The sequence below is a fragment of the Polypterus senegalus genome, chromosome 5 (assembly GCF_016835505.1).
Source record: "Polypterus senegalus isolate Bchr_013 chromosome 5, ASM1683550v1, whole genome shotgun sequence".
Lineage (NCBI taxonomy): Eukaryota > Metazoa > Chordata > Cladistia > Polypteriformes > Polypteridae > Polypterus > Polypterus senegalus.
In genome coordinates this window covers 146,792,476-146,805,369 of record NC_053158.1, presented here as the reverse complement: position 1 = coordinate 146,805,369, position 12,894 = coordinate 146,792,476, and the positions used below count along the sequence as shown (strand labels likewise).

The following is a 12,894-nucleotide window of genomic DNA, read 5'->3' as shown; positions in this document are numbered from 1 at the left end:
CATTATAGCTAGCGCTGCCTCGCTAGCCTCTCCCTTCCCCTTCAGGGAGCTCGATTTTGACGGGGAAACGACGACCTCACCTATGGACTGCTGTCGACCTTCTCCTTCCCATAATTCGTCTGGGGAAATCACGTGCCCATTTTCGGCGAATGAAAGGCGACCCTCATGGTCATATGATCGACTGTAGTCCTTTAGGGATTCCCAGCCTGCTCTGGGATAGTCCACGTGACTATTTTTGACGAATGGGCTTCTCCCCTGCAGATCCCTAGAGTGGCTTGACTTCTCGTTTTAGTGGCCATCTTGCCCAGGTAAACGGTATGCGTCCGACTCACCGTCGGAATTCCATCGACAGGCCTCTGTAAAATAAGAAAAAACAGTTTCTGGCGCTATGGGAGTTTTCTCGGCACATACCTCTGGACTTACTTGACGTATACCACGTTCATAAAGGTAGTCCGGTGACTCCGATATTCTACTGCCTTCCATCTGCCGTACCGCTTGGGCTTTCTCAGCTTCAATCAGCGTCCTGTCTTCCTCACTGCCCGTCAGGTAGGCCCACATACTTGCAGCATCATCTAGGGACTGTTTTGTTGGGCGATCCCCATTCTTCCTCCCAGATTTCTTCCCCACCACGTACAGATGTTGAAGGAGGCTTTCAGTTGTAGCACTCTTTGCAGAGGGTAGCGTTTTCACCTCCGTGCGTTCGAGCGGCACCTTCTTAGGGTCGTCTGCATACACAATATTTGTTTTGAATTCAGGTCCTCTGCCTACAGACGGCCAGAGAATCCTGCCGGCTACGCCAGTGTAGCAGTAGGGGGCGCTATCGCTCCCTTGAACCCTCAGGTACCACGCCAAACACCAGGTAAAAGTGCTACAATAATTTTTTTTTTTGTATAATAATAATGTGCACTAAGCACCCTCCACTTCACACTACTCATAAACCAAATACAATAATAATAATAAACCACAATCCTCCACTCCCAGACGCATTGCCCTCCTACCACCCAGCTCAGCTCGCCGTCTGGGAGCTCCCACAGGCCTTTCTACTCCCTTACACGGAGGTCTTCCTGCCCAAAAGTCCACAAGTCCTTATTCCTTCCGGGTCAGGGTAAATAGTCCTTATCTTCACCCCAGAATCACGTTGTTTCTTCCTGTCACGGGTTTGACGCACTTCCGGGTTATAGGGCATAAATGAGTCCACTGGCCTCCCGGCAGCGACTACCAGTGGTCTCCAATGTATCCAGCAGGGCTGTGCATAAAAACTACATAGTCCATGAGGCCCTGCTGGAATTTGGAGAGCTCCTCCTGGTGGCCTGGGGGTGAGGGCCGGAATATGAAGCCGGCCATCCATCATAATATGAAATAACACCCTTTAGTCAAAAGAGAGCGAGAGAAAAGCAAACAATCAAAAAATCAATATGTGCTTTTGGGCTTTTAAGTATGCCGAAGCACCGCGTTGAAGCAGCATTTTTTAGAGGAGTGTCCGTATCCTCTAATCAAACAGCCTCTGTGCAAACAGCCCCTCTGCTCACACACCCTCCGTCAGGCACAGAGAATGTCAGAGAGAGTGAGAGAGACAGAGAAAAGCAAACAATCAAGCACCGCGCGGGAAGCATATCGTATATCATTGAGGAGTTTTAGTTAATATGTAGTACGTGCTCTGATTGGGTAGCTTCTAAACCATCCACCAATAGCGTCCCTTGTAAGAAATCAACTGGGCAAACAAACTGAGGAAGCATGTACCATAAATTAAAAGACCCATTGTCCTCAGAAATCCGCGAACCAGCGAAAAATCTGTGATATATTTTTAGATATGCTTACATTTAAAATCTGCAATGGAGTGAAGCCACGAAAGTCGAAGCGCGATATAGCGAGGGATCACTGTATATTTATACAGAGGGATCACCCTCCTCAACCTCCCTGGAAAGGTCTTGGAGGGGAGGGTCCGTCAGATAGTCGAACCTCGGATTCAGGAGGAACAGTATGGTTTTCGTCCTGGTCGCAGAACAGTGGACCAGCTCTACACCCTTAGCAGGAGGGTGCATGGGAGTTTGCCCAACCAGTCTACATGTGTTTTGTGGACTTGGAAGGCATTCGACCGTGTCCTTCGGGGAATCCTGTGGGGGGTGCTCCGGGAGTATGGAGTTCCGGACCCCTTGATAAGGGCTGTTCGGTCCCTGTACAACCGGTGTCAGAGCTTGGTCTGTATTGCCGGCAGTAAGGCGAACCTGTTTCCAGTAAGAGTTGGACTCCGCCAGGGCTGCCCTATGTCACAGATTCTGTTCCTAACTTTTATGGACAGAATTTCTAGCCGCAGCCAGGGTGTTGAGGGTTTTGGTTTGGTGGACTCAGGATTGGGTCACTGCTTTTTTGCAGATGATGTTGTCCTGTTTGCTTCATCAGGCTGTGATCTTCAGCTCTCTGGATCGGTTCACAGCTGAGTGTGAAGCGGCTGGGATGGGAATCAGCACCTCCAAATCCGAGACCATGGTCCTAAGCCAGAAAAAGTTGGAGTGCCCTCTCAGGGTTGGTAGCAAGATCCTGCCCCAAGTGGAGGAGTTCAAGTATCTCAGGGTCTTGTTCACGAGTGAGGGAAGAATGGAGCATGAGATCAACAAGTGGATCGGTGCGGTGTCCACAGTGATGCGTGCTCTGCATTGGTCTGTCGTGGTGAAAAAGTAACTGAGCCATAAGGCAAAGCTCTCAATTTACCAGTTAATCTATGTTCCAACCCTCACCTATTAATTTAATCGATGTTTCGGGCACACGCGTCACATCGTGTGAAGTATAAACCTGGCCTTAGGCACCTTACTTTTCAGCTGACGATCTTGACTAGGGCTTATTTTTGGGGTAGGGCTTATATTACAGAGCAGCCTGGAAATCATGCTAGGGCTTATTGTCGGAGAAACACGGTACACGGGGAGCATGCTGATGCTGTATATCATAGTTTACCATCTTCTGACACAGGTTTATGATATGTTTATTATTTTTTACATTTATAGTTATGGTTTCTCATATATAGAAAAGAATAGTGAACAAAGAAATAGTTTCATATGCTCATTTGTGTTTATGTTGGTAAAGGTACAGCCATTTTCTTTTCATTTCAGCCCATGCATGATGATTACGACCTAAGACAAGAACAGTTAAATAAAGCTTCACTGCTGTCCTCAAAGAAATTTTTAGAGAACTTGCTGGAAAAGTTCAACAGTCATGTGGTAAGCAATCAACTGTATCTCTTATGTATGTTTTTTTTTTTAATAAATCAAGATATAGGTTAGAACATTACAAATTTGACAGAAATGAGGTATATTTGGTCATGGTCCCAGATGCCCGCAAATTGCAGATTTTCACTTCAACCAATGTCTTAACTGGAATCCATTTATTTGCTGCTAAAACAATTGTATTTAGGCTTAATTTTAGTTAACTCACTTGTTATGATTCAGAACCATTAATTGCCTGTTTTAGTATTTGCAACCTGCATTTAGATTTTCATTGTTTCCTGTTTTCTTAACCTGCTACAGTTAATATCAAAATGCAAATAACAAAGAAACCATCAGTTTTTTTTAGCTAACTTGGTTCCATTTGCAAATGTAAATGTGCATCTTGAAGTTTCCGTGCTAGTAAAATGTTTTAAAACTAAATGAGAGACAAAAGTGGAGGATAATGAAGTGCAAACCTGTTCTGGTTCACAAAACAAATGCATAATGTTCTCAGAAAAGCAAACTGAACAATGTTATTCATTTTTGTCTTGGTTGAATTAAAGCACTAACCATCAATATAGTCATATACCTAGGATCATTATCAGCAAGGACAGTCTGTTAATTAGGAAACTGCTTGGAGCAAAACCCTGCAGCCACTCCAGCATTCAAGAACTGTGAGTGAATATACTTTGTCTAGTTGATAATTAAGCTATCATAATATCTCATCCAGATACTTCTTAAAGTTTTTTTCTGTATCTACATGCCCCATTAGTTTTTGTTTTTTTCTGGATTCCCACAACATTGCTTAAAGAAGCACTTCCTGCCTTTATTCCTAAATGCACTTCCCCTTAATTTCCACTGGTATCTTCTAGTACAGGATTCACCATTTAGTTTAAAGAATTCTGCAGGATCTGCTTTATCAATGTCTTTGAGAATTTTGAATACCTGTGTTAGGTCCCCACACAATCTCCTTTAATTGAGATTGAACAGTTTAGTTCTTTGAGTCCATCAGAGTAGGTCATGTCCTTGCATCCTGAGATGCACTTTATTGCTCTGGTTTGCACAGCTTCAAGTTTTGGTGCATCTTTTTTGTAGCATGGTAACCAGAATTACAGGCAATACTACAGATGTGTTTTCCTTAGTGCATTATATGCTTGCAATGTCACTTGACTACTTTAACAGTTTTTAAAATAAAACATTTTATTTGCCTTTTAATAGCTTAGATGAAGAAAATGTTGCATCAACATAAATCCCTAAATCTTGTGCAGGGTTTTCTGCCTTTAGGACAATCTGTTGTTAATTGTTGTTCCTTTTGCCTACATGTAGCACTTTTTTCCATTAAACTGCATTTTCCAAGTGTTCACTCAGTTCTGAAGATTAACCAAGTCTTTTTAGAATTGTTTTGCTTCATCCTCAGCATCTGCTGTTTTTCCAATTTAGGCATCATCTGCGGATTTCACTAATTTACTAACTATACTGAAAGTCTATGTCATTACTAAAAATCAGAAAAAGGAGTGCCCCAAGGACAGACCCCCAGGGAATCCCACTGCTGAACCTTAGCCTATGTGGAGCATGCTCCTTTTATCTTAGAAACTAACTTGCATATACATTTTGAAGACAGGGCACCTAAAAGTCTAGTGGGTACATTTTTGAAGTTTTAAATGCAAGTACTTTATCTTGTGATGTAAGGTGTCACCACTACAAGTTAGAGTGTTATTTTATAAAATGTTAACCTGCCTTCTGAAAAGGATCCAGTGTTGTACCATATTTCACTCACCTGGATCAAACGAATATTGCAAGAAGCAGCATTTGACTGGGATGTAGATTCAAGATCCTAGTCACCAAGTATGTGACTCTGAGTATGTCACTTAACCTGCCTGAACTTGAGTTTTTTAATTAACAGAGTTCCATAACATATACCATATATTAAATATTAAGTGCTTTTAAATGCTATTCACTATAGGAACAAATCTTATGAAAAGATGATTTATTAAGTAAACTTGTTTTACTTTTATTGTTTCACTTTTTTAATCTTAGTAAGGACATGTATCCAAATGTTATTGTAAATGTCTGATAAATTTGGTAAGTATGAAGTAGTATTTTTATGTTGATTTTCTTGTTTTATTAACCCAAATGTATTTCTTTCATTTTTTCAAAACAATTTGGTCTTTTCTTTAAATAAGTAATGTGATGCTAACCTTCTTTAGATGCCTTTTTTGTCAAGCAAGAAGAGTGGTGATCTTATTCTAACCCCAGGTTGCAGGGAAAATTAAATATGCAAACTAATTCTTGTAAAAGTCAAAACTAGAAAATACCTGTAACTTATCAGAAATTGTCAGAAAGTTAACACTTTTAAAAGCAGTTGTCTTGTAAATAAAGTAATAAATGAAATAGAATTAAATATAAAGTTGAAAGCAATCTTCTGATAATTGAATCTGGCAGCATGTTTAGGCACTGCTATTCATTTTTAAAGTGGTTAAAATCGTAAAGCTTAATCAGTTTTATACCTTCTACCATAAAACATACTTTTAATCTAACTTGACTACATTTAAATGACATACTACTTATTTGCATTACATATTCTATTACATCACTTTTCTAGCAAGAGCATTGTAAGAAATTATTGAGTGATGCAGTATCTTTAAAGTTGTACATTTTACAGCTGACGACTGTTGTTACATGTATTTATATGTGTCCCAGCTACAATCAGCTATGAAAAATTCTTAACTTTTTCTCTAATAACTTGAATTCCACATTTATACAAAGTATTCAATTTGAACTGACATGGTCGAAACATAGAGCCTCTCGTTAAAAACGTTCTTTTAAAAATAAATGAACATATTCTTCAGTAATAATGGTGATGGTGTGATTTTTGGGTCCATGGTCCTTTTCAAATAAAGTCTAAAGCAGTGTTTTTTTAACTATGGGTTGGGTCGCGGACAAGTTTGTGATGGATTGGCACGTGATTATCTAGTAAAATTAGTTGCTAGTGCAAATTTAGTTGTGCGATCTGAGACATAGCCTATAAACAACGCCTTTGATACATCACAGAGACCTGTCTTTCATAGTGTAATGAAATATAAATAATATTCCACATGGCACCAACCTGTAAAACAGTCAGACTAAGATGACTAACAATCAAAGACACATAAGAAAAGGGGAGATAGAAGGGAATGACGCAGACATTTGTAAAGTGAAGGGATCTCCACAGTTTGTTCATTGAAATGTTAAATGAATAACCTGAACAGTTTGATAGCTCATTTAGAAGAATGTATTTTTAATGACGTTCATTTAAAAAACGTTACTTAAAAAAAAAAATATTTTAAGACAAAGTAAAAAAACAGAGTTGATTAATTTTCTTTTGACCATTTTATTCTTTATCTGCTGCCATGAGTGAATTGACTAGGTTAAGTGGCCATTCATATTACTCTTTCAAGAGTCAGAATATCTTCATCCTGTAGCTTTTACAAAGAAAAATGTATTACTTTCAGCTTAACTACAACAACAACAACATTTATTTATATACCACATTTTCATACAAACAGTAGCTGAAAGTGCTTTACATAATAAAGAATAAAAGACACAATAAGAAAACAAAATAAATCAACATTAATTAACATCGAATAAGAGTAAGGTTCTTTGGCCATGGGGGACAGAAAAAAAAAAACTCCAGACGGCTGGAGAAAAATAAAATCTGTAGGGATTCCAGACCATGAGACCGCCCAGTCCCCTCTGGGCATTCTACCTAACATAAATGAAACAGTCCTCTTTGGATTTAGGGTTCTCACGGAAGGGCTTGATGAAGATGGTCACGTAGAGTTCTGCCTTTTAATCCATCCATCATTGTTGGAGCCTCATGAAGCTTTGAGTAGGTGGAGGTGGCAGGCCACCACCACAAAGAAACCGGAAAAGAAACAGAAAAGAGAGTAGGGGTCAGTACGGATTTTAGAGCCACCATGAATAGTTATTATGATGAATTGAACATACAGAGTATCAGGATTAAGTTAAATTAAATTAAATTGAAGTTATTAAAAGGCCATGTTAAAGTAATATGTTTTCAGCAGTGTTTTAAAGTGCTCTACTGTATCAGCCTGGTGAATTCCTATTGGCAGGCTATTCCAGATTTTAGGTGCATAGCAGCAGAAGGCCGCCTCACCACTTCTTTTAAGTTTTGTTCTTGGAATTCTAAGGAGACACTCATTTGAGGATCTGAGGTTACGATTTGGAATATAAGGTGTCAGACATTCCGATATATATGATGGGGCGAGATTATTTAAGGCTTTATAAACCATAAGCAGAATTTTAAAGTCAATCCTGAATGACACAGGTAACCAGTGTAGTGACATTAAAACTGGAGAAATGTGTTCGGATTTTCTTTTCCTAGTTAGGATTCTAGCAGCTGCATTCTGCACTAGTTGCAAACGATTTATGTCTTTTTTGGGTAGTCCTGAGAGGAGTGCGTTACAGTAATCTAGTCGACTGAAAACAAACGCGTGAACTAATTTCTCAGCATCTTTCAGTGATATAAGAGGTCTAACTTTACTTATGTTTCTTAAGTGAAAAATGCTGTCCTAATGATCTGATTAATATGCGATTTAAAATTCAGATTACAGTCAACAATTACCCCTAAGCTTTTTACCTCCGTCTTGACTTTTAATCCTAATGTATCCAGTTTATTTCTAATAGCCTCATTGTATCCATTATTGCTAATCACTAAGATTTCAGTTTTCTTTATTTAACTTGAGAAAGTTACTATTCATCCATTCTGAGATACAAGTCAGACATTGTGTTAGTGAATCAAGAGAATCGGGGTCATCAGGTGCTATTGATAAGTACAGCTGTGTGTCATCAGCATAGCTGTGGTAGCTCACATTGTGCCCTGAGATAATCTGACCTAACGGAAGCATGTAGATTGAGAATAACAGCGGACCCAGGATAGAGCCTTGTGGAACACCATATTGGATATCATGTGTCTTCGAGTTGTAATTCCCACAACTAACAAAAATTTTCTCCCTGTCAAGTAGGATTCAAACCAATTTAAGACCGTGCCAGAGAGGCCCACCCATTGACTAAGGCGATTTCTAAGAATATTATGATCAATGGTGTCAAATGCAGCACAGAACAGATAAATGGCCTCTGTCTGCATTCACGCAAATCATTTACTACTTTAACGAGTGCAGTTTCTGTGCTGTGATTTGTTCTAAAACCCGACTGAAATTTATCAAGAATAGCATGTTTATTGAGGTGGTCATTTAACTGCATAATGACTGCCTTCTCCAGAACTTTACTTAAGAAAGGCAGGTTAGAGATGGGTCTAAAATTTTCAAGAGCCGAGGGTCAAGATTATGTTTCTTAAGAAGGGGTTTAACTACAGCAGTCTTAAGACAGTCTGGGAAGACCCCCGTATCTAATGACGAATAATAGCACGCCTGATACTTCTTTGAAAAACCTTGTTGGTATTGGATCAAGGATGCAGGTGGAGGATTTTAATTTAGAGATTATTTTTTGTAAATCAGGTAAATCTATCCTAGTGAAAGAGTTTAATTTGTTTATAACAGGATGCTGGGGTTTAGGAGGATCCTTAGTGTTGGGGAGATATACTATGTTATTTCTAATATCATTAATTTTTTGATTGAAAAATACAGCGATAGCCTCACAGGTTTTACTGGAAGAACTTTGGAGGCATTCCTTTGAGTTACCTGGGTTTAGTAGGCGATCGGGATTACTAGCATTGTTATTTATAATCTTGGAGAAATAACAGCGTCTCTCAAGACGGACAGTGTTATTGTATTCTGTTATTTTGACTTTTAATATTTCATAGTGGACAGTTAGTTTAGTCTTCCTCCATTTACGCTCCACTCTACGGCATGTTCTCTTTAAATCAGACACTCTTTGGGTCTTCCATGGTATAACAATGCTAGAAGATTTTTTCACTGTCTTTTCAGGTGCAACTATGTCAACAGCAGCTCTCACTTTAGTATTAAATCTTTCCACCTTACTATTTACATTATCCTCACTATTATAGTTGGCACTATAAACGGACTGATTGCTTAGAATGTTTGTAAGTTTTAAAGCTGCTGCCGAGTCAAAGAAGCGTTTTTTAACAATATGCTTCTCGTGTGTTTTTTATCATTATTTCTATATTAAAAAGTAGAAGAAAATGGTCTGATACACCAATATCAATGATCTGTTAAGAGTTTATAGTCTGCATTCATACTGGTAGTAATATACATCACAAATCTATTCTCTGTTTTAAATGATAATTATTTTTTTTATTAACAGTATGTTTGTTTCTAAATTTTCTCATAATAATATTCGTGTGAGAAATTTTCTTGAATGGAAACAAAGTTTACTGTTCTGTATTATATGGCAATTGTTATTTGTCTATGTAACACTCTGCTGTTATTATGATAAGAATCCTCTTTTTGGGTCCCAGTATGGTATTGAGTTTCATATTGGGTCCTCGGATTAAAAGGTTTAAGAACTTCTGGTCTAAAGTATGTAAATTAAATGTCCACCTTCTTCCGTTGCTGAAGTCCATAGGAATATAATATGATGCTGTGTCTGTCATCATTAATTCCAAGGAGTCCAAACTGTTGTGATATTTCACTACTTGACTAGAAGTAGCAGTGGCATACTGTGTCACAGTGAGAAATAATAAATGAGAGCAATGGAATGGGAACTTTTTATTAAAAGCTGGTGATCAAGAGTGCCTGTTTTATTTTAAAAAATTAACTTATTTTTTCAGTGTAAATAGACTAATTATGCTGAAATATTGGTATGCTATGCTACAATAATGGATTAGTTCTAATTAAATTGCGTTAATTCCTAATCATTTCTTTATTTGTTTATATTTGATAGGATCATGGCACAGGTGCTCTTGTTATAAGCGCTCTTCTGGATTTCCTCACTTTTGCCCTCTGTGGCCCCTATAGCGAGACTACTGAAGGGCAGCAGTTTGACATGCTTTTGGAAATGGTGGCTTCAAATGGAAGGGCTCTTTTTAAATTATTCCAGGTAAGAATGTGTGCTTTGTCCTATCTGCAGTACATAAGCAGAGTATTGCATGCATCTTATTAATCAGGTTATTCACATAAACTTGCAGTGCCATATCAACCTTTTTTTGAAGTTAGAGAAACTGGGTTATTAGTCTCTGAGAAACCTGGTTAACAGAGGTAGATTTTTCCTGCAAGTAACCCGGTTATGTGGCTGTGTAAACGTTTAGCTGGGTTAGAGTTAAAGATTTTGTAGTCTGCATATGCCCATTGAATGTGTTAGCTTAGCACATGCTTTTAGCAACTGCAAGTGGAAATGTCCACACAGATCAATTTCTAGAGGAAAGTGCTTGAGCGATCGCATTATTGCTTCTCCTGTTTGAAATAAATTTTTCACTTTGATGAAGTGAAAATACACTACTAAGTTCTGCAACGCAATCCCAGGAGCAGTAACACGCTAAAAGTAATGGGCATTATGTAGTTTCATTACTTTTTAAAGTAATGGATAGCCTAATGCAATATTTTTTTTATTGAAGAAAAAAATACCTGAGTTGTTATCGCAGCAGCACTAGGTGTAAGACAAGAATTACATGTACCGGGTCATTTGCAGGGCTCATTTGCACAGCCAAGTAGTAAGAGTGTGCTGCAGGCAATCCAGTAACCGAAAAATATCAATAAAGTGTTGGTTTAGTATTTATCCAGCAATTAACAATAGATATGTTGAAACATTGTGATTGGAGTTATGTGGGACTCAGGTGGGAGATGTAATAAGAGGATGTATGTTGTGTACTTAAGAGAACATGAAGGTCTAAATTTATTTATAAAACAAGAAAATTATCACAGGCTTCATGCTTATTTTCAAAATCACGATGGCAGATGATGATGTTGAACAGTTTTTTGTGCAGCATAATGACAACGGGTTGTTTTGACAAACAAGAATATAGAAGATTCCATGCACATATAAAAGCGGACTTTTAGGAAATCTGGAAAAGAGAACTCCAGAAGATTACTTGCGCATATAAAAGCACATTTTTAAGAAGTCTGTTTTTTTCCTTTGTTGGGTTACTTGTCTTGTTCCATTTATGTACTTGTGTGTGTAAATATACTGAAGGAAAGTCCTTTTTATCCTTATGTGGTCTGTGAAAGATCACTTTTTTATTTTACCTACAGAACCTGATTATCTGATACTGTAATGGATTGGCTTTAAACTTCTTCTTCTCATACTCTTTATATGGATAATTACTCTTGGTTTAAAAAAATATAGATGGGTAATCTTTTGAATAAGAAATACATATTTTAAAATTCCTGACACAATTAATACATACTTTATGCATTTCAGACCCATTGTATATACTGAAAAAAGTAAATACTGTATATTAGCAGAAATTATGCTAAACTGCTTATTGATGCACATAGAAAGAATACTACTTACCTATATCTCTGGTAGATTTGAAGCATTAGTGTAGTAAGTTTTTAAATGAATATATTTTTTAAATAGTTTCATTTTTGTTTAAAGTATCACTTTGTAAATTTACTAGGCTCCATTTTACATCTGTAATTGTCAACTTCTTTAATCCTGTTTTTCTGAATTCTTCAAATGTTACACACTGGTTTCCTTGGTCACTAGACAACAGTTATTTATATATTGCCCATGGTTTATATTTGATTCTGTTTTAGAAATCAGTGGATTTGTGGAGGATGTTAATTTATTTTTAGATTTGTTTCTGAAAGTTGAAGTTTTTGGAAAACTTTTTATGACTTAGAAATGACTTATCTTTATCAACAAATTCAGGTAGAAATACTAGACCTTAGCTTGAAATCTAGACATACTGTATATCACTTTAAAAAGTTGACACTATTATCATTAGAGTAAGCTTGCTTTGTCAGGTGATGGTCTCATCTAGATTCTTAGAAGTATCTCTGAATTCCATCAAGTATTTTTAGGACCATGGAAGCCAATGATCCAGCACCATGTCATTAAACATTTCATAGGGTAATCCAGCACAAAGGGTTAAACAAAAAAGTCCAGATAATCTTTATGGATGAAGTGTACACAACTAGAAGATTAATGATTATTTGTATTAATTGGTTTCTTGTAGTGTAATGTAAGTGTAATCTAAACCAAAAAGTTTTGACTAAAGGAATACAGAAATAAACTGGAGAACAAATACAGCGCACTTCATATTCAAAAGAATTGTCAGGGTCGACAGACTTATAATGCACTTGAACATTTTTTAAACTTTTTAAGCAGTTTTGTGGGTTTCTTAACAAAATCCATTTAATTACATTTTTATTTGTAATCTGCTATACAGTACATGCTGAGAATATCCATATGTGCAAAACCAACAAAATAATTCTTTCCAGTGCACAATTTAAGTATAGTATGTTAATGTGTCAAAGGCAATAATCACATTGCTTCTGTTATCTTAGGAGGTCAAAGAGAATGACACACTGCATTTCTTTTCAAAATAAGAAACTTTTCCCTAGAAACTACATTTACAAGTGTTGCAAAAATCAAAGTTTAAAACAGTGTCTGGGGCGGTAGATCTGTGATTTTTAAGTAATTGCACTAACCAAAGTGTTTGGGTCAAACTTTTTACTTTTTGAAATTCATTCAAATTTTTCAGCATATCACTAAAGGTGTAATTTCTCCCAGTTCTGCATTCTAAAGTAATGAAGAGAAATGTCTGCCTAACAGTACT

The 12,894-nt window shown here is 37.3% G+C and overlaps 1 protein-coding gene across 3 annotated transcripts in view; it reads left to right on the top strand.

The window, feature by feature from the left end:
* LOC120529567 (dnaJ homolog subfamily C member 13) overlaps nt 1–12,894 on the top strand; it is a 301,442-nt gene that overhangs the window by 163,853 nt on the left and 124,695 nt on the right. For all 3 annotated transcript variants that reach the window (XM_039753466.1, XM_039753464.1, XM_039753465.1), the window contains exons 14-15: nt 3,105–3,212; nt 10,059–10,214. In XM_039753466.1, the coding sequence (XP_039609400.1) occupies nt 3,105–3,212; nt 10,059–10,214 (264 nt within the window). The remainder of the gene's footprint in view (nt 1–3,104; nt 3,213–10,058; nt 10,215–12,894) is intronic.